Below are 24859 nucleotides of genomic sequence, written 5' to 3'. Positions count from 1 at the left end.
AGAAATATTGGGAATTATGCCCGAAAACACAGCAATCGCCGCGCATCCAATGCAGACGGCCCGCGCTTTTGCCTACACCACGAAAGTCACTGCTGTCGCCAGCGCCACCGCATCTCCGCTGACGTCACGGGCTGACGCAGATGCAGCGCAATCGCTGTGGCGTTGCCATCGCTTTTTATTATCATCATCAAAAGCACGCAAACGGAGCAAGGAGTGACCTTACTGTGCTTGCTCCCTCTGTCCCGAATCAGGCGTTGACCGGCTCGAGTCACCAGACGCCGGCTGCCGGCGTCGTAATCTGCGTGTGCTAGCACTTTCGTCTCCGTCATCTGTTTTCAGTGTGCAGATATCTCTCTCGGCCGTAGACCGCCCAGCCCCTTATCGTCCCCGGGAGAGCATCCAGCGATTACACGCGGCGGAATTTTGCCAGGCCGTCCTATCTTTACAAACATCAGATTCGGTATTTTGAAGCGGCGCGCAAGTCGGTTCGTCCACTCCCCCCTTGGTCCGATCGGCGATCGCAGAGCCGGTTGCCGACGAGGAAAACCCAGCGCCCGCCACGACTGAGCTTCCTGTCGAAACAAACACCCGTCATCCCGGTGGCAACAGCTGCGACGCAACCATGGCGAAAATTCAGTGTACGTTTTCTCATTTCATCTTGTAATCACGCCGTCGCATTCCGATAAGAATCACTCATGATGATCATCCCGTTATGTTATTTTGTGCTTCAGGTGGACCTGTGGTCGACATTCTGGGCGATGAGATGACCAGGTGAGTGTGACCTTATGTGGTTTGCTCGCATGGTCAGGGTGGCGCGGTCATATCTCGCGAAATAAACTTGTCTCACCTCCAGCTGGCGAGACCGGATGAAAATGTATAGCCGCACAGTTCAAGGGCTATTGTCCGTAAGCTTGATTCATATGTTTCGTCACCGATCCAGATCGAAAACGATGTATTCAGAATCTGCATCTGTGCGCGTTTCGTTGATGGTAAATTCTGCGCTTCCAGAAATATGTAGTTTTCACATTAAGAGTTTCGCTGTTTCCCACGGTTATTCGGAATTCACTTTTTCAAACCAGAGCTGCCGCTATCCAATATACTGACCGGAAAGAAATAAACATCTCCTGGCAAAGACTGTTGCGCATTTTTCAAGGTCTGCAGGTTGTATGTAACCTGCTGTTTTCATGTTGGCCAGTTTCTTAGCTATACTTACTCCTAAAATGTCTCCATCCACAAAATACAGATAGCAAGAGCGAACATACTGTTTCGCTTCAGGAGAGAACAAAATGCTAGTTTCTGTGGCCGGACTCTACACTTTTCTAGTGAAATGCCAAGAGCTGCATGTACTGGTCAGGTCGTCAGTTAACTGACATTCCACATGAATCCTAAAATCACATGGGCCTATTTTGCATAGATGTAGGTCTATCATTGCTAGTCTGATATCTCCAGATATTGCATGGCAGTGAAGCTGCTTGCTGCTGTTTGCATCAGTCTATATGACCTTTAGTGCACAAAAAGAGTGAGTCAAATATTGCAAATAATGTGAAGACTTACATTACAGCTTGAGAGCATTTACTAATGTCCACGCAGTGTTTTTTCCAGATGACCATCAGTGTGTTAAATATGTTATTTTGCTTTCTCACTTCTGTGCAGGGTCATTTGGGACCTAATCAAGGAGAAGCTCATTCTTCCCTTTCTGGATGTCCAGCTCCACATTTATGACCTTGGCATTGAGAATCGTGACCGTACAGATGACCAAGGTAAATAGTTCAGATAGCCTTAGTAAATGCACCAACATGCTTGCAAAACATGCGCCATAAGTCGGTCAACTCTGACCACTGAAAATTTAATAATGAATCAGTGATGGTAATGATGCTAAAAAACTTGTAGCTATTGACATTACACTGCGTTATACTTGCAGACTAGTTTTCAATAATTGCTTGAGAGAAGACCATGACTGAGCACAGGCAGCTGGAGTGAACAGCACGAAAGTGAAATGAATGAATATTCAGCTTTATAGCTGCATTTCTGTGGCTGAAAGAACTTTGGCAAGCTTGGAGCAGTATTTGTTCATCACGCAGAAAGGCAAAGCAAATTCATGTATTTTATGTGGTGTTGTTTCCCAGTGTATTTAAAACATCTTGTGCTGTTTCTTATGTGCATTCTTCACAGAGAGCAGGGTTATTCACTTGACCTGGTATATGGTCTGTAAAATTCTCAATTTTTTTAAACTGTGAACTTTGTCTTGGAAACAACAAAACAGTGAGATGAAGACATGTATTGGGAACAAGCTTGTGAAGTGCAAAGTCTGTAACCAAACACACGCAATTTTCTGCACATTTTCTCAGGCTTTGCCTTGGTGGCTCAGTGGTTAGAGAGCGCTCAGCTATTGAGCCAGGGGACCCAGGTTCGAACCCGGCCATGGCAGCTGTATTCTGGTGTCACCCATGTACTGGCCTATGTTATACACATTAAAGAATACCTGGTGGTTGAAATTATCTGAAGCTCTCCACTAGAACCCCGTGTAGCCCCAATGATTTTGCTATGTTAAACCCAATAAACCAGCCCATCCAAACTTTTGCAGGCTGTAGTGTTGTCCCAGAAAGTGTTCACTGGGAAGCATCTTATGCAACCACAGGGCTTGCATAATCCAAACATAAAGCAGTGTTTTCTATTATTAGCTCTTGTGCCCTTGTAATCTCATGTGTAACGAGTGCACTAACTAAAATCTTGCAGAGAACTTTAAGCCTATCAAAATTTTGTCACATTTTGTTTTTCCCTCCCTTGACACCGTTTATTATATCTACCCCTATGCAGTGACCGTGGACTGTGCCCATGCTATCCAAAAGTACAAGGTGGGCATCAAGTGCGCCACCATCACGCCCGACGAGAAGCGTGTCACCGAGTTCAAGCTCAAGCAGATGTGGCGCTCACCCAACGGAACCATCCGTAACATCCTCGGCGGCACCGTATTCCGCGAGGCCATCATCTGCAAAAACGTGCCGCGCCTCGTCACGGGTTGGACCAAGCCCATTGTCATTGGCCGCCATGCCTACGGAGACCAGTACCGGGCCACCGACTTTGTTGTCCCTGGGCCTGGAACACTCGAGATCAAATTCACCCCTAGTGCAGGCGGTGAGCCGCCACTAGAGTTCAAGGTTCATGAGTTCCAGAAGACTGGAGGCGTTGCCATGGCGATGTTCAACACTGACCAGGTGAGTGGTAACAAATCGCTTTGACTCCACTGGAGAGCTGTCTACCACAGGCGTTGCATATTACGTTATGCCCCAGGCTTCCTATGCCCTTCTCACCTAAATCCAACCCTAAATCAAGCAAACTTAACAAGCGAGAAAACAGACAGACAGTTTGAGGTCTTTAACCTCTTCAACTATGAAATCATACATGAAGTTCAGTGCCTTCTGCATCATCTGTTCACATTTTACGCTGCAGGTAAATGTACTGAGTTAACCATACTGTAACTCATGAGAGGTATAGGTTAGTAGGAAAAATAAAAGCCCGCTACAACTGGAGAAAGGAAAGAGGCGAGAAGCTGGGATAACCAGTCTTTTTCTACAGTTGCAGCTCTCACAACTTGTCTGCCTTCTCTCTACCTCTGGAAATTTCATTTTCTGTTGATCATTGTAAAAATTACATAAGTAAGAAAGTGGCTGGGTATTTAGGGGGAGGGGGGGGAGTACATTAAATATAAGTCTATAAAGTCGAGCAGTTCTGTTCTTTCTCAGTTGTTCTGGCACATTTTTGCTCCTTATCACTGTGCATGAACGCCAACCATTAGAGAGAAGGTGTACAGTACACGTACAAGGTGACCCTATCCCAGTGTCTCTTATTGTTCTCCTTATCACCTCTCACCGTGCAGTCCATTAGAGACTTTGCCTACAGCTCCTTCAAGTTCGCACTGCAAAGAGAGCTCCCACTCTACCTCAGGTGCGTGGGGTCTCTTTTATCTTTCATTATCTTTGACTGGCACTGTTGTTCTGCTGAACTGGCATATATGTAATTAGGGCGTCGATGGTAACTTCTTTTTTCTTTTTTCACTCTGTCCGGTTGCCATAGTACAAAGAACACAATTCTCAAGAAGTATGATGGCCGATTCAAGGATATCTTCCAAGACATTTATGACAAGTAGGTGTTTCTTGTTCTCTCTCCCCTCTTTTATTTCTTTTTTGAAGTTATTGTGTTTCAATGATGCATGTTGCTGAGGTAGTTAGTTCTGCATTTCAAATTGAAAAAGACAAGGCGCTACAAGCAGGCTCTCAATAAAAGACAAGACGACGACGGAGAGGCCCCAACTTCCAGCTGTTTGTTTGGACAGACCAGCACATGTATTTATAGCACTCAGCTATGCCTTTGTCACATTTTCTATGCCTTATCGGCTGCTGACACTTATCACATTGTATTATTGTGCCTGCATAAAGAGTCAAATTCTGCCACGTACAAGTCTAGCAACGCATTGATGATGCGCAAGGCTGCCTTTTTCTTTATGTGAAAGGCTTCTAACAAAACTGCCGCCAGTTCACGCAGTGGACATAGGCTGTCTCGTGTTTTATCTTGCAGCCTAACGCTTCTGCTCACAAATCTGGACTATAAGTTCAAAGTTCAGACAACATGTTTGGGGCTGAAATTACCAATGGTACCTTGTTTCTGTTAGCCACTTTCTTAAGATGGTCTGACATTCTTTGCATGTATTGCACAACTTCAGGTTTGACCGTGCCCTCCCCTCCCCCCCATTCACATCTCTTTGGTTGTGTGTAGCAGTTAGTTTTTTGGAGTGGCATTTCAGCGACAGCAGTCAACACCACTGAAGAGAAGCCAATAACCAGCCAACCTCATTATCTAAACTAGTGTGCATCTGATGCAGACAGCACTTTGGAAGCGAAGATCCAATACATAAAGAGGGGATAACTTGCTTCACAATTTTGGAATATGCAGTGTTAAGGTCAAAAGTTCCTTGTTGGTTCAAGGAAAGTATCCCTAACACAGATGGTCCTTCCGGAATGCTAGCTTTAAGTCTACAAACTATGGCTGTTTCCTACCTGGGAGCTCATATGTAAACACTAGGCCATGGTCATTTGAGGTTAAAAGAACTTAAATCCTAGAAATATTATTATGGAGCGGCAAGCCGATGAAAACAGGAGAACAGGGAACAGGGAGAAGATGTTCGATGACCGTGAAACGACGTTTAATGAAATATTAGCGGGCCTAGTGCAAGCGCTCCTGCCCACACCACTGCCCGCTCTTTCTCCTTCCTCGTCCGTAACAATATTAGCTTCAAAAGAATTTTCAAAATTAGTCATTTAAGGAATGGGGAATTCATCCATCCACACCTAAAAATTTATAGACAAGTCCTAAATGCATCCGGGCTCGTTCAAATCAGTTAAGGAGATGTTGCATAAAATAGGGAACAACAGCACGATCCAATAATTGCAGACATGGTTGCTGGTTAAAAAGGATAAGTGACCTTAAGATACTATTCCAATAACTTCGAGAAGTTTTCTACAGGCAGGTCGGTGGCATTCTGTAAGGGCGTTCTTCCGGTTACTTCAATGAATGGCTCTAGTGATGCTGGCACAGAAAAAATCAAATCTTCTATGTCGACGGATGAAGCTATCTTATTTTTCGATGTCTTGCTGATTTAGCAGCCTGTAAAGAGTTCTTTGCCTGGAAAGGGTCCTCCAACGTAAAAAAGTTAAGCTTCTTCCTTTTAAAATGCGGCTAAGGTCATGCTGCCAGGAAACATTTTTAATCGTTCTAAAGAGGATGTCAGGTTTGCGAGTTTTTGCTGAAAACACTGACAGAGAATTGCGTTACTTTTGGCAATATCATTGGCCAGCATCAACAGTTACAGCTCCTTGCAAAACTTAATAAGCCTCGTTTTCACTCTCTGATCACCCTTTTTAAATGGCTAGAAAATTCTTCGTAACAACTTACCAGGTCTCTTTTCATAACCACACACCTGCCATCATTGTTTGATTGAAAGAGACGCAGGCAAAAAAGCAAAAAAAAAATAACTTTATGAACATTTCAATCCAGGTGCCCGGTCACTGCTTCGCAACACATCTTTTGAGACAGTTCACTTCTTCTAACAAGCACTGCTCTTTATTTTCTCCTTTCACTTTTAAAGCGATGTTCCCGTTACACATAAAAAATTTCCTGTCATTGCCTGCTTACTTGCATTACTGCTCTCATTGCTTAATGCTCAGGAAAATGTGTGAAGAGGGGCATACAAGACTTTATTCTTCATTTCAGCTCATGCAAATCTGTACTGTATATTTTGTTATAAAGGTTGTCAGGCCTGCAGCCAGGAGTATTTTCAGGAGGGGCTTAGGGTAGGTGATTTCTTCTGTTGTTTGCTGGAAAAGGGGAGGGGTTACTAAATTAAGTAGCTGCAAAGCAGTGTTGCTTAGAGTGGGCACCGCCACTTGCTATGATAGATCGGTGGCTGTGCATTCAGCTGCTAAGTAAAATTTTGCTGCTCTATTCTGCTCACCATGAATGTATTTTGATGGAAACAAATGTAAGAACGCCCATATACTGAAGCATTTAGTTGGAACTATGGATGGAACCGATTTGGAATTCTCCAATGCAGTTGATTCAGTACACAAAAGCCCATTAAAAAAGTAACTTTCTACTTGTCGTCTTGTGAACCCAGGGAGTACAAGTCGGATTACGAGAAGCGTGGCATCTGGTATGAGCACCGGCTCATTGACGACATGGTCGCCCAGGCCATGAAATCCGAGGGAGGCTTCGTCTGGGCCTGCAAAAACTATGATGGCGATGTCCAGTCGGATGCCGTGGCGCAAGGTGCGTTCTTCAGGCTTTCGAGTGGGCTGTGAAGTGTGTTTCTGGGACCAGCGTAAAACAAAGGAATTCAATCTGCTCCATTATACATTTTTGTCTAGCAATTACGTGCGCTGTTCCAGTAACGCACTCACATACTGCATCACTGTTCTCATTATATTGCTGCTCAACCGATATTGGCCAGGAGCAATGGGGAAACGGTGAAACTTGAGCAAGTATGAAGCTAGACCATGTGCAGAATTTCATAACAGCTAGCCAGCATAAATATGCATCTTAAGTTTGGCAGTGTTGCATACTACATATGAATAGAAGCCAGGATGCAAGCTTGTAATCTTGTGAGGTGCACGAAAGGCAGTGCTAACCCTTTGTATCCAAGTGTCCACACATATTGCCACTATATATCACCAGATCGCTGTTTATACAAAAGAACTGAAGCTGTGAAATTACACATGCAAAGATATTATTACATTCCCGCCTGCAGTGACATGGCACAGATATCTGATGGCATTTTAATCTTGATCAGTAATCTGCTCATACTTGCTGACGAAAACTGTAGGTGCCGGGAAACAAAAACTTACATGGCACAACAGTTTTAAGTTACACAGTGTGTCCCAAATTTTATTCGTAGAATTTCAGTGATACAGTCACAGCCAGCTGATAAGAATTTTGATATGATATCATTCATATGAATTATTTAAATTTCCTGGCCTCAGTGCATTGTCTGCAATGTACAGCATTATGGATGTTCCAGACACTCTTCTATGCCACTGTAGATGATATGGATTCAACAGCCACTTGCACCACGAGCACCGAGCAGCGGCAAATGTGATCTCGTCAAAAATCTTTTCTTCCATTACCAGATCTGCATGAATGTGTCTCTAATTTTATTTTTTACAGAAATATATAGGTACATGTATTTTTTGCAATGCCATGAGACTAATATCACTAGCATTCTAGTCCAATGCGATCTCTTTCGCTATGTGATCTTCTAGTCTTTCAACTGGAATTGGCATGTGGGCACTGTGCAAAGTGCTTGAGTGTTGCGACGCATTGCACATTTCAATCCTTCACTTGCAAGCGTTGATTTTGTTAAAGGCCGATTGGGAGCAAAGTGAGAAGGACGCACCTGAACGCCACTCACGAGTGTGTCATGTGTCACTCGCAGGTTACGGCTCGTTGGGCATGATGACCAGTGTGCTTGTCTGCCCTGATGGCGAGACACTGGAGGCGGAAGCTGCGCACGGCACCGTGACGCGCCACTACAGGCTCTACCAGAAGGGCCAGGAGACTTCGACAAACCCTATCGGTATGCTCACACTCTTGAGTCTGCACCCAGAATAGCATTAGCGAGACCTTGCATGCAGCTTTAATTCAGTCTCATTTCAACTTTTCATCTCCATCAGGCCTTAATGGTATGATAATGGAGGGCTATGGATAATTTCGACCACTTCAGGTTCTTTATCGTGTGCTCACAGTAGAAGGCGTCCGTGAGTGCTGTGTGATTTAGTTGCTCATTAAAGAACCCCAGGTGGTCGCAGTTTCTGCAGCCCTCCGCGATGGCATTGTGACGTTAAAACTCCTTTAATCAAAAACGAAACAGAAAAGAAATGCTGCTAAAAGATGCTCGAAAATAGGCTGCTTGACCAATAGCAGGTCTACGAGACAGTGGAGAACAGTTAAAAAAGAGCAGTTCACAACAAGACTGCTAAATGTAACTAGGAACAGCAAAGCGATGATATGAAGACAATTAGCTGAAAGCAGCATTTGATTTTGCTGCTGGTCCTCTGTTGCACTTGCCTGTCTGTGGTGCTGAATTAAACTAAACTGACGTAGACCACATATGATAGAAGCGGAGCCATATTCCAATATTTCGCTTTCGTGAGGTGCTCGCCGGGCAGACTAAGAAAACCAGAAAACAGTGTTGTTTTCAGACTACTGTACAGCCAATAAGGATACATCCACATTTCTTGTGAATGCAGCAGAAATGCTTTGACATCACTTTCAAGATCAGGTATACTTTCGTCATACACTCAGTACAGACTAGGTAAGCATGTCCCATTTGGTGGTGTGCGGTAGCAGAAATTGGCAACATCCAAAACTGCCTTCTGCAACTGCAAGACAACACTCAGATGCTGCGCAACAGGAGAATGTGACAGATATAAAAAGATGCAACACTATGCAGATGAAGAAGGGGACACTTGTGCACATTCCACTCACACTTTCTAGATGGCGCACCCTTATCGATACTTCTTTTTCCAGTCTTTGACACGCCTTAACGTTGTGTGCAGCGTCCATCTTTGCCTGGACTCGGGGGCTTGCACACCGGGCCAAGCTGGACAGCAACAATGAGTTGGCCATCTTCTGCAATGCGCTCGAGGCCGTCTGCGTGGAGACCATTGAGGCTGGCTACATGACCAAGGATCTGGCCATCTGTATCAAGGGCATGTCCGGGTACGTTGCCTGAGCAGGCAAACGAGCAGGGAAGCTGCATAGTGCCTTGTGTTGTATAGCAGCATAAATTATAGCTTGAAATGTGAAGTAAAACACAAATGAGATGTAAACAACACTTCTTATGCATTACTATTACTCAGTTTTGTGAAGTCATGCGAATACCAACTTGCTTGTCATATCAACAGGTCTGGTTAGCTGAACTTCTAGAGTGACTGCCCAGACGGGCAGTAATCCTCGGTGTGAACTGTGGACCAGGACAAATCTTTTTTTGATTGAGTTTTTTTGTGAAAGTTGGATGTCTTGGGTGTGCTTGGGTGAATTGTCTAATGCTACCATATTACAAATCTCTCCCAGCTTGTGGTAACGATACTCCCCTAAAACTGTTGCACTAAGCATGCTCTTCACACCAGATGTAAACATCTGTTGTTTTCTTTCAAAGCATTAATGTTAACGAAACGTCTGTCATCTTTGCAGCTAGATATAGCTAAGCAAAAGCATGTAGGTTTCTGTAAATATTTGTTGCCATCTCAGTTTATGCTGTACAGAAGGAAATGACGACAAAGCTTAAGAGTAGACTTCTGCGATGACAGCAGCTTTCACACTTGTGAAACTAATACCTGTTCTTAAGCAGCATGCTGTATACTATTAGAGTGCATTTTTTTCACAAGTTAATTATATTGAAGAAAATAGTCATGAGTGGTCCAGTGGAAGAAAAAGGACGTCACAAACCCGCAACACAATATGTGTTGCCGTTTACACGCCAGGCTGGCCTGAGCTGAAATGTGGCTGGCATAAATGTCAAAAGTCAGTAAACTATGGTACAAGCTAAAAACGGGACACATAAGGCCAGTTTTCCCTTAGGAAATACTAAATATTTCCTAAATAAAATTTTCAACATCTATTTCCTATGGACTGACTTTTCACTGCAAGAATATTTCACTTCACAGCATTTGGTTTGGCCAGCAGTTAAAAGAAATTGGATCAGAGAAAGTGCTGCTAAGTGTGGTATTTGGCGGAAGATTACGTATACAGCAAGGACGCTCATAACATAGTCGCCGAATCATCTGGAGCCCTTCACTACTTCATCCCTCATAGCCTAATTTTCTTTTGAATATTTAACCTCATAAATCAAACCAAACCTATAACATTAAGTAGAATGTATAAGGCAGGTGTCAAAATCTTTTCTAGGCTTTTCGTTGTGGATTATAAATTGCAGGCGCAGTGCACATAGTGTATATTTATTGCCTATTTTGCTGCCTGAATACAAGAAATTGAAGCTTCGATCACGCTGCCCGAGAGTTGGGAAGAAGTATCTCGCAATTGTTTGAGCAAATCCAGTCTGTTTAGTTCCTCAGAATGGTGTAGAATTAGAAATTGCTCGTTTTCCTCGCAAATTTTCTGTGAAATCTATACAGCTTTTTTGTTTTAGCTGATTGACTGCCTCTTGGCTGTTGTGTATTACTAGCATATTTGCTTTAAATTTGTTGTCTTCAAGACTTCCTCAGAGTCCTTGAGGAAATCACATCTTGGCCTGAACCACTTATGCTGTATAGTTACATCATTATAGCAGTGCTCAATTTCATTCTACTGGCAACATGCTGATTACTGCTTGCACTTGCCTTTTTGCAGTGTCCAACGCAGCGACTACCTCAATACGTTCGAGTTCCTCGACAAGCTTGCTGACAACCTAAGGAAGAAGCTCGGCAAATGACTAGGCCGCCTGTGAAGCTGTTGGGGGGGGTTTCATTTTACCGTCTGCTTCCAAACTGTCCACATTGACTCGAGTCAGGAGTGAATGGACTATATGAACAGTTGTTGACTGCCGGCTATGTTAAAGGCATGATACATCGGAGACACTGTGCAAAGATACCTGAACCTACAAAGTGGGATACCTTGAATCTCGAAGTTTGCGAGGACATTTTGTCTTCTCGTATCATGACCACGGCACAGACATCATGGATGACATAGGAATATTTGAGCAGTAATATGACAGCGCTAAGCGGTGGTCGTACAATAGTATTTGTGTAAACCATGCACACCTCATGACTTCGCAGAAATATTTTGACATTGCAAAGAGAACAAGCACTGCTCTTGCATTTGCACATAAATTGTGTTATCCATGGGTTCAATGTGTTCCATGCACTCCTGACTTAGTCTCGTAGACCGTTGCATTTCTCTCTGAGAACAACTTCCGGTGGCCATATTTCTTTATACCCCCTTCACTGTGGTGCATATTCATGAACTGCACTGTATACTCTAAGGAAGAAATATATTTTTACATTTATATATACTACTTGTCTTATGGTACAGTCTCGTAACCGTCTAAAGCCACAAGACTGCTACTGCTAGTATTACAAGTGGAACAGTGCGACCCAATATGTGCTTCAAGGATCACAAGGGCACTGTACAATGGTGAAGCTCCATTAAAGCAACACTGTTTCAAAATGATTATAAAACGTTCCCAAAAGGTCTCTCCCACATCCACAATGCGGTCATAGCTAAATAAAGGCAAGTCTCAAGTCTCTTCAATCGTCGCATTTTCTGCATTTTATCATCCATTCACAAAGTACTCTGCCGCTGATTATTTTTCCTTGCATTTCTTGCCAACTTACCCTATTTGTAGACCCATTCATACAATGCGCATCAGTTTTATGCCATGTTACGTGTAACAGAAGCCTGAAGGTGGCTGAAAAATAATTCACACAAGCTGAAGACAAATGACATTCCCTCTAGCATACATAGTTCCAAAATACTAGCATGAATGCGTCAGTGCAGTAGCCAAGGCTACTTTGAACTAAACTGAATGGGCCATGTGCAATGTGGGTGTCTTCCTATGATCCCAGCACCACCACCAGTTGTGGCCGTGCTTTTAGGAGCCTTCGAATGCAATGCCACCAAAAGCTGGTGCCAAACCAAAACTAGTGGTTTTATGCAGCAGGCATAAAGTGCAACACAAGTTATCAAGTTTGCACAAACCTTGAACGCTACAGCAAGTATTCAAGACTGCAGTGTCATCGCTTTGGTCCGGAATGGCACTTTTGTCTAGCTCTCAATTCATACAGCCACATGCTTCACTGCCTTTTGTAGTACTCTGTACCAGGATTCTTTCACTTCTATTCAGGATGCAAGAGCCATCACTCTTTCTTGTCAAAGTGATAAAAAGTATTGTGTTCACTAAATTCTAAGGCATACAGCCTTTCTACTTAATTTTCAGCTGAACACGTATGTTAAACACAAAACCCAGTCCACTTTACTATTATTTTTCCTTTTTGACCTTAGAAAATGGGAAGCTGTTACCAGCGACTAGATCAAAAAAAAAAAATGCATTTGCTATCAAAATGAGTGAATAGGAAGACATTAATCTGATAGGTTTGCAATGAGCCACTACTAGTACTCGAGCAGCAAAAAAAAAAGGAACGAGCATTCACCACTTAATAGAGATATTCTGCAACCATTTTATTCCATGGAAGTAAACCGGCTTCGAACAAATCCAAAACTCTGCAACATTTGTGCATTTTGGGCTTGGCAGACACCAGCAAATATAAGCAAGTAAGCAGGGATGTTTTTCTAGCCTGAAAAAAATGCAATTTCTATGACCATATAGGTTAACCCTCTAGACCTTTCCAAGAGTGTTGCAGGTAATACAAAGCGGCTTAGTTGTATCAAGGGGCGGTGCTTTTTAGAGCTCGGCTCTTAGACAAGCGGTCATGACTTGAGCGGCGTTGAGACTGACTTAACCAGCAGGGAGAACGAGGAGCACAATGGAAGATGAAAAATGAATATGAAGCTTAGCAGAGAGAGCGAGAGAAAACGTATGTTGCTTGACCCTGATCTGGGTCGTCGTCTCAAGTTCATGAGTCGAATACAGCCCAACACTTGAGCAATATGGTCAATGTGCAATGGCCACAGTATTAAAGTGCAGCAAGAGGAATAACCCGGCCAGCTCTCCCAAGAAGAGGGTATGTGAGTGGGCGACATTATGCGTTGAAACTTGAAGGCAGTGCGGTGACAGAGTGGCATGTAACCAGATCCAGAATAAAATTGCAGCAATAGCAAGGAAAAAGAGCGCGGACAGGAAATTGGGGTATAAGGGTATGGCAGGGGCAGGTGAAATCACAAGGAAGAATGTGGAGGAAGAGTAGGGCGGAAGATAGAATGTTGTGCTCCCTCTGTGGCGGTGACTGCCGCAAACTGCTGTGGTAAAGCGGAGGCTTGCCACCAACGCTTAGCGCTGTCAGTACCTACAAAGCTGCACTCAAATTTCACGTTAGAGTACTGTAATCATTGGCCATTTCCTTTTTTTTTTACCTAAATGGGGAGCTATAGGCGCACAGTTTTATGAATGCATGCCCTAGAGCTCATTTTAGCAGATGTGCATGAAGCCTGAATAATGCAGCCTCACACACCTTCTAAAACCAAGTGGAACAAAACTTGCAAGCAGAACCTTACTGCATGGGTTTTAACATCTCAGAGAAATCAGGCTATGAGAGACACCTTAGTGCAGGGGTTCAGTATAATTTCGATCACCTTGAGATGTTCAACGTGCACCGACAGTGTACACGGACATCTTTTGAATTTCACCTGAATCGAAATGTAACCACCACGGCCGGGTTCAGTAGCCGAATGCCTTAACCACAGAGCCGCTGTGGCGGGTATAAACTAAGCCAACCAAACAGGTGCTGTGGTAGACACGAATCTAACCTCTCCTCTTAGGTAGTTTTAGACGCAGTGTACTTTGAAACTGAGAAGCTACACGATGTGTGGTTGAGTTCAACATTCAGAAAAGCAAAAGCATGCCTCAGTTTAGCCACACACAAACCATTACCAAGTGAGTGATATGTTCCAGTGGTTGCCAGATAGAAACAACACCACAGAAATAAAAGGAGTTGTTAATTATAGCTCCTCTAGAGAGACTTACATATTGGAGTCGGCTGCATAGTATCCTTAAAACTCTCAAGACAGGCATCAAAGCACAGCAGGAACAATCCACTTGAACCAAATATCTACTAGTTGAAAAAGGATTAAGGTTTACTGCAAGTCAGGCCAACACAAGTCACTTCAGAAAAGACCAACTGTTTAGGCCTTTTTATGTGGGCATGGTTGGAAGCATAAGGCTGAGTGTGTAGTTGAATGGACATACCACACCGACTCGGCTGGGGCCATGCATCACATGTTCAAATTGCTCGTCTTATATCAGGAATGGTTGTCCAATAACTAGCCGAAGAAATGTTGAAGCGGAAGCTTCACTACACCACTTTGGGCCAAGGTCAGTAGGGGCTAGAAATTGACTTTCAAGGAGAGCCTCAGCCGCTCCGCAGCTGCGCTGTCATGACCACGCGACTAGCCACGTCACTTGCCGCGGTGGTCCGCCACCGCAGCTGGAACCACTGCGTATGCACTCTCCCATCTCAGACCACGTAACTCATCGCATACTTGCCAGCAGTTTAAAGAGGAGTGCACCGCTTGCCTAGGCAGTGTACACTTTGCCATGGACCCAAGAGAAGCTGGCCCATCTTGAAACGTTATTCAGAGGACCCCGCAACGTCATCAGCAAATGACATGCTTTCGCTTTGTGGTTATTTTGGTTTTGGTTTGTGGGGTTTAACGTCCCAAAGAAATTCAGGCTATGGGCAATGCTGTAGTGGAGGACTCCAGAAATTTCGACCACCTGGATTTTTTTAACGTGCACTGATATCGCACAGCACACGGAGGCAAAAAGAAAGGCGCTTGTGTGCTGTGCTTTCGATTTGTATAACTTGGCTTAAAAGAGTTGAGCCAATTTTCTCAAGGAAGCATGACATCACATACTATGTGGTTGCAATCAAGAGTGTCATTATGTGATGTCAGCAGCTGAGCGTGCAATGCACAAATGTCCGAACCACATTGAACTTCAGGCCAAGGCAGCACAGCGATATGCTGCCGCAAAATAACATTCCTCAAAAACAAGGTAAATGACAAGACATGCATGCATATTTTGCGACAGCATAAGTGCCCCCCATCACAAAAAAGCCAGCATTATTCTTCGACATTGTCTGCACTGTTGGATTGTGAGAAATCCTGCTAGGTCGACACTCTTGAAGTCAAGCCGCATTAACTCTTGTAGGAATTGAAAACGCGTCACAACGCTCACATGAAACGTGACATCACGCACGGAATGAATGGAATTAAAACATGACCTATAATACGAAATAAAAGTTGTCACGTTTCAAATTATTTAAATTTGTTGGATGACTTACTCCTCTGAAAAAGGATTAAGAATTTTAGGCAGGTGTTGAACCCTTGGGCTGCAAGCTAGACACTCTGACTGGGCCCACATGAGACACGCTTATATGGCTCGGGGACAAGTGCAGATTTGTATGTATGCCGTGTGGTCTTTCATGTAAAGCGGTTTCTTATGACTGTATGCTAATGAGTATAATTGTAATTAGAGAGGGCCACGGGCTTCTATCCAAAGCAGAGCTTAAGTGTCCCCCTAATATTTCTGAAACACTGAAGCACCAACAATAGCCACGACATAGAATGGATGTTGCAATGCTCAGCTGGTGCATTTCAGGCAATGCGACCAGAGATCTGGCAGCATAAAGGAAACTATGCAATCGTAAAGACATTTAGTTTTTTTCTTGAAGCAGCTTCAATAATTGAGCACTCACAGACTTGTACATGTGCGTACAGTGAAGGCAAGGACACTCATTCATCAAAGATGTCAGCGCCACCGTTGGTGTAAGTTCAAGGAATAAGAGATGATCACGATGAAATGCATTCCGTGCTGTGCACAGTAGCTCATCACTTATTTGAAAACCAGCAACAAATAGCTCCACTGGTGATGCATGAACTGTACATGAACTGAAACACGCCGCTGCAATAACAGCAGCACGGCAAGGCAGGTTCCGTTTGGTGACACGTTCTTCAGACTACCTGAAAGCAGTTTGGAAGGCATAAGCTAGCTGCTATTCTTCAGAAGCTGGCATTCAGCGCAAATTGGCTGCATCGAAAGCACATGACAGCGCTCGCTGTACAGCCCAAACATCTTGGAATGATCTGTGTCGTTCGAATCGCCTTCAGTGAGACACCCCGAGCAAACGTCTAGCGAGTCCAAAAGATCGACCAACTTAGTGAGGTCTTTCAAATCGTTCACACGAAGCACATGTGAACCTATAGCTAGGTAGTGCTCTACAGGCACCACACGTCCCATCGCATTCACCGTTACCTCCATATTGTCATGGACGACGACTGCTTTTTCGACGACAACGATTGAGTCGATGATGCACATCTTGCATAACGCAACGAGATCGACGCCGCTGCAGTGAACGCTCCAGCCGCACAGATCTTTGGAATCTGCGAGACTCATTTTGAGCGCAGCGAATAAGCGTTCGTCCGGCACAGGATCAAACTGCCAGCGTTTTCTCTTCCGTGGCGACTGTTGGACGTCGCATGCAAGCAGCAAGGTCGGCACGGCTCCGGGTTTGAGCCCCCAGCGACCGCGCGGAATCTGTACAAGATTACCCTGGACAATATGCTCGTAGTTCTTTACCAGAACATCATCCGCAAAGTGTAGATTGCAGACTATGCCTTTCGCACCCAGGGTCGTCCCTTTGCGAACGAGTGCGGCGCTCCATTTAGCAGCTAACGAAGCATCCTTCGGCACACAGAAGAAATGTCGTCCTTTCGAAGTGGCCGCATCATACCCACTTCGACAACCGTATGCTGAGCACTTGGGCATATTCCTCACAAACAACAAACAAACAAAAAAAAAGAAAGAAGAAAAAAAAAAAGCGACGAAAACGATTTCAACGCATTTCACATATCACAGAAAACGTCCAGCAAGCTTGGATTTGAGCGTGAATCACAGTTGGGATGGACCATTATGTTCGCGGGCCTTCACTCCTTTCTTTACTTCCTTGCGCTGCGCCACTCGCGCTTCTGTTCCGTCTGCTTCACCTTGTCTGCTTCCGCTTTCTAGGGAGATGAGTGGACAGAAGGGTGTAAATTTTTCGTTTGTTTCGAAGTGGTGGCAAGCGCCACCTTGCGATGATGTGAGGCTGCATCTCTAGTTTTTGTTGTCTCCCGATCACCGTGCTCTATATATATAAAAAAAAAAAAAAAAAAAAAAAGCAATCCAGACGGCCATTGATGTGCGACGTACGACCAACGGACGCACTTTTTCGGAGGTTCAGAAGTTCAGGCGTCCGACGAAAATCCATTTATGTTCCGTATACGTACCGCGGACATCCGCCAACTGTCGTTTGTGATCCAGGATCGTGTGCCACGGATGTCAAAAGGACATTCGGACGTTTCCCGGAACTTGCTCGCAAGGCCCCCTATTGGTGCAAAAATTAGCAATAGCATTCGTGTAAAGTTCATCAAGCATGTGTCACGGAAATTTCAGTCGCATACTAGTGCTCAATGTCGTTGTTGTGAGAGTAAAGCAGACAACAGAAGATATGTGTAGGTAAAGAGTAGTAGCTATATAAAAATTAGAGAGCACTTCAGAATCTGCATTGAAGTATTGCGAAAGCACGGATGCTGCTATTGGCTGATTCTAGTTGCTTAATTCACTTCTTGTTTACCCATTTTAGTCTTTGGTACTTTCAAATTGCGCGCCAATCCCTTCCTATGCCCATTTTCGGCTTTACTTTCGATTGCGTGACGTCACATTCTTGACAGTCGTAAGGTACGGGGCCACGTACACATACCTGCGGGTGATAAAGGCCTGCATTATCTAAAAATATCCGTCTTGCATACCATCCGAGATATATTACGAATGACTTGCTCGACCATCGCTTGGAGCTAGTGATCGCTGCTGCGTTCATGCGAACAGCTATCTTCTCCACGTCGGGAATAGGTGTATCGCTAACCTATATATTCAGTGATGCAGTTCCCCCCTTCCCGCGCAGGACGAGGTGCTCCGACTTGTCCGCGGAACAGCGCAGTCCACATTCTTCTGCATAATTCTGAACTACAGCCTCTTGGAGAGCCTCCTCCATCTGTCCAAGTTGCCCTCCGTTATGGATTGTTATGCCATCCGCGTAAATGGCGTAGCGGATTCCCCTCATGACATTAAGTTGCTCCGGCAGGTGCGCATGAGGGTAACGGTGAAAAGCAGTGATGAAATATGACCGCTCCCTGAAGTGTCCCCCTTGTGCTCATGGGTACATCAGCCCGGACCTCGTGTCGCCATTCTTCATTTGCGCTTCCTTATCCTTATCTTAAACCGTTGATGCAATTAATGGTACGCTTTCCGCAGTGAGCGCTGAGTGCCCTGTAGATGTTCAAGAATCTTGGAGTGTTTCACGTTGTCAAATGCCCAAGATCCAGCGCCAGTATGGCCCTATTTTGCGTTTGCACCGGAGATCTATGACCTCCATCTTCAGCTGCAGTAGCACGTCCTAGGTTTACAAGGGTTTCCTAAATTACCCGAACATCATGAAGGGGTGCAGCGTAAAGGAACAAGGACAAGACACAAGAAACACAGGACTAGCGCTAGTCGTTTTCCTCGCGTCTTGTCGTCCTTGTTCCTTTGCACTGCACCTCTTCATGGTGCCTCACCGACTGGCCCACACAAAGGTCAGGCATCTTGGTCTTCTATATACGACGAAAGCCGCATTTGTACCGCCTTCTCCATCAGCTTCCGTGTGCATGAAGTGAGACTGGTCTCATATGTTATTGATGTTCACCTCCTTTGCAGGCTTGGGATTAAAATAAAGCTGACATCCGCCATCTCCCACGCCCTGGGTAACTGCCCACTTTTCCAACAAGCATTGATGTAATGCGTGGGATGTTCAAGCGCTTGCCGACTGAAATTGACAAGCAATCCCACAGTCACCATGTCATATTCCGTGGTGCCGTGCTCCTACTCATAGCCATAAGCGCCGCTTGTATTTCCGCGACTTCGAACTCTTGATCTAGGTCAGGATTCCCCATAACCTCATAATCGCGTACTAGTTAGTGGTCTTTCGCTGTACATGTATGGTGGTTAGATGTTGCGTGAAACGATGTCACTCAAAGCGGCTGGGCGCAGTGGAACGCGCTAGCTCAAGCTATTGGCGATGATGACACATAGGGTTAATATGATGACGCATGTCATATCAATTTAAATGAGGGTTTTATGCATGTCTTGACGATTCCACGCTTAATTAACAATCTCCGAGGAAGGCACAATGCTCTCGGGAAGCGGCGAATATACCCAACAAGCATGGTCGCTAAAAACGTTATAAATTAGTGGGGAGCTCAGCAGTCAATTGCATATCATTAAGCTCATTCCAGAACGCCTCAAAAATATTGGCAGCAGTTTGCCGAGCATTGTCTAGGATGTAAAATTTAAAGTCGTCTATGTATGCATTATTTTAAAAATGGTCGCATCACCGAGCTTATAGTCTGATACTGCGTAACAGTCTTTTGAACCCAGACTAGATTATGGCAAGGCTCACGCTCGCCTTTCAATGCCTTAAGGCTGAATACAGATATATCGCTCGATGCAAGATACACGTATAAGGTAACAATGTTTGAAAATAAACTTTGAAAAAAAAAAAAAACAAAAAAAAAAACGTGGCACCGCCGCCCAAGGACTGCGGTACACAACCCTTTTAGGATGGGCAGCGGATCGGCATGTTGCACAGACCATCATTCGCAGACGGAGCCTATAAACATCTTTGCTCGCTCCGTATTCGAGGTCGCATTCAGAAAATATCGTTTTAATTATTGCAGGGAAATTTATTGAGCATGTGACGTTCGCTCCATGGCAACATTTAGAGCGTATCTGTCGGCGTCCTGAGAAACTTCAACAGTGTTCGTTCGAAGAGATAACGCGGATACGACTAGGTCCAGGAGCCACAAAACGGGCTTTTTAAACAAACGTATACCTGAACATTTTGAGGACCGAATATATTTGAATGAAACTTTCTACGGCACTGCAGTCGGAGGTATACGAACACGAGACGACAGCTACCGCTTTGAAAGCAGTGACGGCAGTAGACACTGCGCCAAAAACTTTCCAGGCGCTTCTTCATTCAGTCCCTGGGGTGATGACTTTTGGCAAGTCTTAAATGCGTCAAGCTCTTGCAAAGCCTTTTTGAATAGCAACCGCTGCAAGCCAATTTCGTCCCAAGCCACTTTCCCCTCTCTGCGACACCTACACCGCGATGCAGCGCCATTCGTATTTGGATCCTCGTGTGACGAACTTCAGTGCCGTAAAACGTTGCCTCAAGGTATGTTCCACAGGTACGCCTTCGATATGTCCCTGAAAACAAGGCGTCTTGAAGACACGACATCAACACCACAAACACACACACGGTTCTTGAACACATATTCTTTGGAAAGTGCATGGCTGAACCCACATATAGACCGCACGTTTGAGGATGAGCCATAGGCAGAGGATGACGTATAGGAGCAAAACGATTATTAGAGGGCTGTGATGTACGCGAAGCTCTGCCTATACTTCGCCACGTGTCCGGCGCATGGCTGCGCTGTGCTTACTACCGATGCGTAGACGTGACCACAACAAGATGCAGTGCTTTGACGTTCAGTTCCTTGCAACATACAAACTTGATTGAAACGACTGCACCAGCAAAGTACCCTTTTTCTCAGGAGTGCGCTGCGGGAGGTACCGAAGAACCAACGCGAGGGAACGAGTGTTGAGCTTGGCGAGCAGCCTTGGCAGTATTAACTGATTCACCTGCGCTTAAAAAGTGGCTAGGCGTCTTCCTCGGGCGGCGAGGAAAAGGGCGCCGCGTATCAGGCCGGCAGCTGAAAGGTGGCCGCCGCATTGCTGGCCGTCGAAGCGTCTGACGGCTGCCGCCCACGGCTCGGGCAGGATCGCATGCAGGCAATCTCCCTGAGCGTGGGCAGCACGTACTTGACGTCGTCCGTGTCGATGGCGCACGTGAAGAAGTGGTACACGGGCCTTTCGGGTTTCAGGTCCACGAAGGAGCGACGCAGGAACTCGCGCGCCGCCTTGGCGTCACCCGGCGGGCCCCGATACGCCGAGAAGTATGCACCCAAAGGAGAACGCGCGATCTTCTGCTCGAGAAGGTCCTTCTTGTTGAGCACCAGTAGCAGGTGCGACTCAGCGAACCAGGGGCTCGATGCGATTGTACTGAACAAGGCCCGCGCGCGGTTCATCCGCTCTGGGTCGTCGTAGTCCGACAGGGGCGCCACGAATATGACTCCGCTCACGTCCTCGAAGCAGTGGATCCACTTCTTGGGCTCGGAGCGTTGCTCGCCCACGTCCACCAGACGCACGGGGTACTCGTCCAGTTGAAAGGCGTACTCGAGCACACCACGAGACGGGGTGCGCACGCGCAAGTAGTCGTCGCGCGACGGCACGTAGCCCGGCCGCGTGACGCGCTCCACGTCTGGTAAGAATGGTGGCAGGCCACCATACTCGGAGCGGCGCGCGTAGCACTCGCGCACCCCGGCGTCCTCCCAGAGGCGCCGCAGGGCCTCCGACACAGGCTCACTGAGCGGTGGCTCGAGCGTCTCGCATCGCACACCGGCCAGCATCATGGCGCTCTCGGCGTTGGACGGGTTGGCGTATGCGATGCCCAGAGCATCCATGGCGCGCACGATGCGTTGCATGGCGCCAAGCAGCGCCTGGTACACGCTGCGCACGTGTTCGGCTCGATCGGCCCGCGCGTCGCCGCCCTCCTGGATGAGGCGCACCTGCTTGACGAAGGTAGTCTTGCCGGCCTCCTCGGGCCCCAGCAACAGGAACTTGGACTCTCGGTCAGCCTCGAAGCGCTCCCGGCTCAACTGCCGCTCGATCTGCTCGTTGATTCGCTTCTGGTGCTTGGCCTCTTGGCTCAGGCAACAGGACACCGGCGGAGCCATGGCGGCCATCAACAAGTGGCCGCCGCCAATCGATATGCGCTCCGCAAAGTATCCCTGTGCACAGCACTCCTCCACTACGCGCAACCTCGCCAACCCTACCCAATGAAGGAAATAGGGAAAGCGGGAAGGCTGTGGTCGTGCCCTCCCACTCGCACCCCAGCTTCGAACTATCGCAGAGCTCTAGCGCTCCAAGTTTAAGCACGGACATCCGACTTGAACAACGTAGCGAGGCACAAATTGATATCGAGTCGAGTTTCGTTGCTCGAACTAGTAACACGCGGTGGTAACACGGACGGACATGGATGGACGGACGGCAGGCATTATCTGTGCACGTCGCATTTCGGACACCCCATCTAGCAACACTGACGAGCGCACTCCGACGACGCCGCTGACGCCCGTTGCTTACGCTAGCTTGAGTTATCTGGCGTAATTGTCAACAGGTTCCCGCTACAACTGGCACAGGTACTGTTTCATCCCCATTTGCTTCTGATTGAAGATTGCACGTAGTTTCCGTCGACATAACTCAAGCTTTCAGGTACGCTGTGAGCGCGCTCAAGGTAGAAGCAGCATCGGCTGCCTGACGTCCCGTCGAAAAGTCGTAGCAGCCGACGCCCATGTTGAACGTTGTTTGCCATATAAAAACGCATTACCGCTTCTGTGCCTAGTCTCCTTTTGCCCCGTTTTCTTCTCTGTACTGTGCACTGCAATGTTTTGGTTTCTATACGGAGTCTGAGCTCAAGCACCAACCCTTTGGGATGGAAGCGGTCCGCAATAGCTCCTGCAAATGATAATACGCCAACTTGCATTCCATTTCGAAATGAAAATGACTCTATGCTTTTGGCAGAAGTCAACTATGTCGCGATAACATGCCACTAAACCAAGGTGTTAGTACAACTCCGCACGCAAGGAACGAGCCACATCCCCACATCTCTTAGTACCGCCCTGGCTTACACCGCTGTAGTAATGCCGGCACAGTTCATCGCGCCAGCTGGGGCTAGCAAAGTGCGAGTAGCGGCCATTCACGCAGGTCTCGTAGTAGTCCTCAAAGACGGGATCGAACTAGATAGCATTTGGAAATGGGCTGTGGTGCTTTTATTGAAAAGACCGGTCTGCATCTTGGTTGAAACTGGCCACATGTCTCGTAAATGTGCAACTTTGATTTGACTCGGTGATCTCATACCGTCAGAATGTTCACCTACTACTGCGGAGCAGTGTGCAGCTGGAGCGATGAAGTCAGTTTTAGAAACATTCCGGTCACTGTACTGACGGACCAACCCAGGTTTGCCAAATACTGCTGCACAGCCGCGGTCAGGAGAGCTATTCTGGCTTGTTACTTTACTAAGAGCATGATGAGCATGTCCTAAGTACAGGTATATCAAAAGACAGCACGTGTAGAGCCTGTGAGAAATGACAATGTGTGCATGAGGGTATGGTGGGTTGACGCAGTTTTTGAAGAACATTTAGAATAGACTACAAATCATTGTATTGCCACATGACAAGGACTTAAAGAAAAGCTGATGTTGTGATCATGCTTTCACTTACTCTAGGTGGAAGTTCATACACACTTCTTTGATCCTGCCTTATGCTCAAAGAGAATTAGGGACAGTATCATGATCAGCTGAATAATCTTCCACCTGTCCAACAAATTCCTAGCCTAATAGTGGCATTAAGTCGATAAGTACCTCGCAGAAAAGGTAATATGCGAATGAACAGTGCTTTCATTGCACTGATGCATACCAGTGTCAAGTATTCTTGTCTCTATGCGCAGAAATGGTGGACATCAAAGCATGGGCCGAGTCCATAGTAGAGTGGGCTGCCAAGAGCCCCGGCGAGTTCATCTACTATGTGCTGCTGTGCCTCTCACCCTTCTTCCTCATCAGTGCATTCCTCTCGTGGAAGCTGGCCAAGCACATTGAAGCCGAGGAAAAACGCAAGAAACAGAAGTCCAAAAAGAAAGCAAATGTTGCCGAGACCAGGCGCACCAAGTCCGACTGATAGCGCGACATATCGGGTCTCAACAGTCACTACCGCACACAAAGCCACTATGCCATCAGTGCATGGCTTGCATGGAGCACACACCAAGCTAAATTTTCAATGCTGCGGAAAGAGAAACCATGCGGTTACACCTTGCAGCTCAATGGATAGGTCACAACACCGCAAGCAGCTTGCATAGCATTGAGAAGCGTCGGCCTGAAGCAAGACTTGTGCACCATACACAGGTTGCGAATTGGCTGTACCAGAAGTCGTGGACCATCTTGTTTTGTATTTTCTTTTCTTCTGTCCCCATCAAAGTGTCAAGTTGTACCTGCACGTCATATTAGATGCACTGTGTATTCCATGCCGATCAAAGGACCAGGCCAGTTTTCGGGTCTGTCAGTGTGGGTCCATCCTACAAAGGATGCCCGACTCTTTGGGAATCTGCTGGTGGAATGCTCCTGCACTACACCAGTGCACCGCATACCTTGCAGGACTAGCACCAATTAAACCACGAACACATGAAACACAACGACCAGACCACTTACTTCATTCCATATCCCATGGCACCTTTTCTTAATTCGAACTTTGTCTTTTTGGGTGGAAATTACTTCATATGGAAAGTGCCTCACGTGACCGGAGCAGAAGCAAGGACTGTTTCAAGGCCATACTGTGGCTCCTTTTATTTTGGGGGCATGTCTTCAGCACATCTGCCCTTGTTTGCCATATTGTACCCAGAGTGTGGAGCCATAGAGACACTGAAATAAACTGCATAAAAGCTGCCCTAGAA

The 24859-nt window shown here is 46.1% G+C and overlaps 3 protein-coding genes and 1 pseudogene across 3 annotated transcripts; 2 read left to right on the top strand and 2 right to left on the bottom strand.

Annotated features, from left to right (window-relative positions):
* The first annotated feature begins 235 nt into the window (after nt 1-235).
* LOC146182372 (isocitrate dehydrogenase [NADP] cytoplasmic-like) lies at nt 236-11563 on the top strand. Its single transcript, XM_084577468.1, has 10 exons — nt 236-638; nt 732-771; nt 1654-1760; nt 2818-3215; nt 3878-3945; nt 4075-4143; nt 6671-6822; nt 7985-8125; nt 9108-9270; nt 10900-11563. The coding sequence occupies exons 1-10, from the start codon at nt 623-625 to the stop codon at nt 10979-10981; spliced, it is 1236 nt and encodes a 411-aa protein (XP_084433594.1). The 5' UTR covers nt 236-622; the 3' UTR covers nt 10982-11563.
* A 1142-nt stretch (nt 11564-12705) lies between these two features.
* On the bottom strand, nt 12706-17203 carry LOC146182371 (uncharacterized). Its single transcript, XM_084577466.1, has one exon. The coding sequence runs from the start codon at nt 16988-16990 to the stop codon at nt 16211-16213; it is 780 nt and encodes a 259-aa protein (XP_084433592.1). The 5' UTR covers nt 16991-17203; the 3' UTR covers nt 12706-16210.
* Nucleotides 17204-20949: 3746 nt separating this feature from the next.
* LOC146182370 (guanine nucleotide-binding protein G(q) subunit alpha pseudogene) lies at nt 20950-22310 on the bottom strand (annotated as a pseudogene).
* A 119-nt stretch (nt 22311-22429) lies between these two features.
* On the top strand, nt 22430-24859 carry LOC146182369 (small integral membrane protein 15-like). The gene is made up of 2 exons (XM_084577465.1): nt 22430-22557; nt 23864-24859. The coding sequence occupies exon 2, from the start codon at nt 23866-23868 to the stop codon at nt 24088-24090; it is 225 nt and encodes a 74-aa protein (XP_084433591.1). The 5' UTR covers nt 22430-22557; nt 23864-23865; the 3' UTR covers nt 24091-24859.

The sequence above is a fragment of the Amblyomma maculatum genome, chromosome 8 (assembly GCF_055883805.1).
Source record: "Amblyomma maculatum isolate TAMU_Amacu chromosome 8, ASM5588380v1, whole genome shotgun sequence".
Lineage (NCBI taxonomy): Eukaryota > Metazoa > Arthropoda > Arachnida > Ixodida > Ixodidae > Amblyomma > Amblyomma maculatum.
The sequence above is the reverse complement of the archived record's forward strand: the minus strand, read 5'-3'. Positions and strand labels throughout refer to the sequence as shown.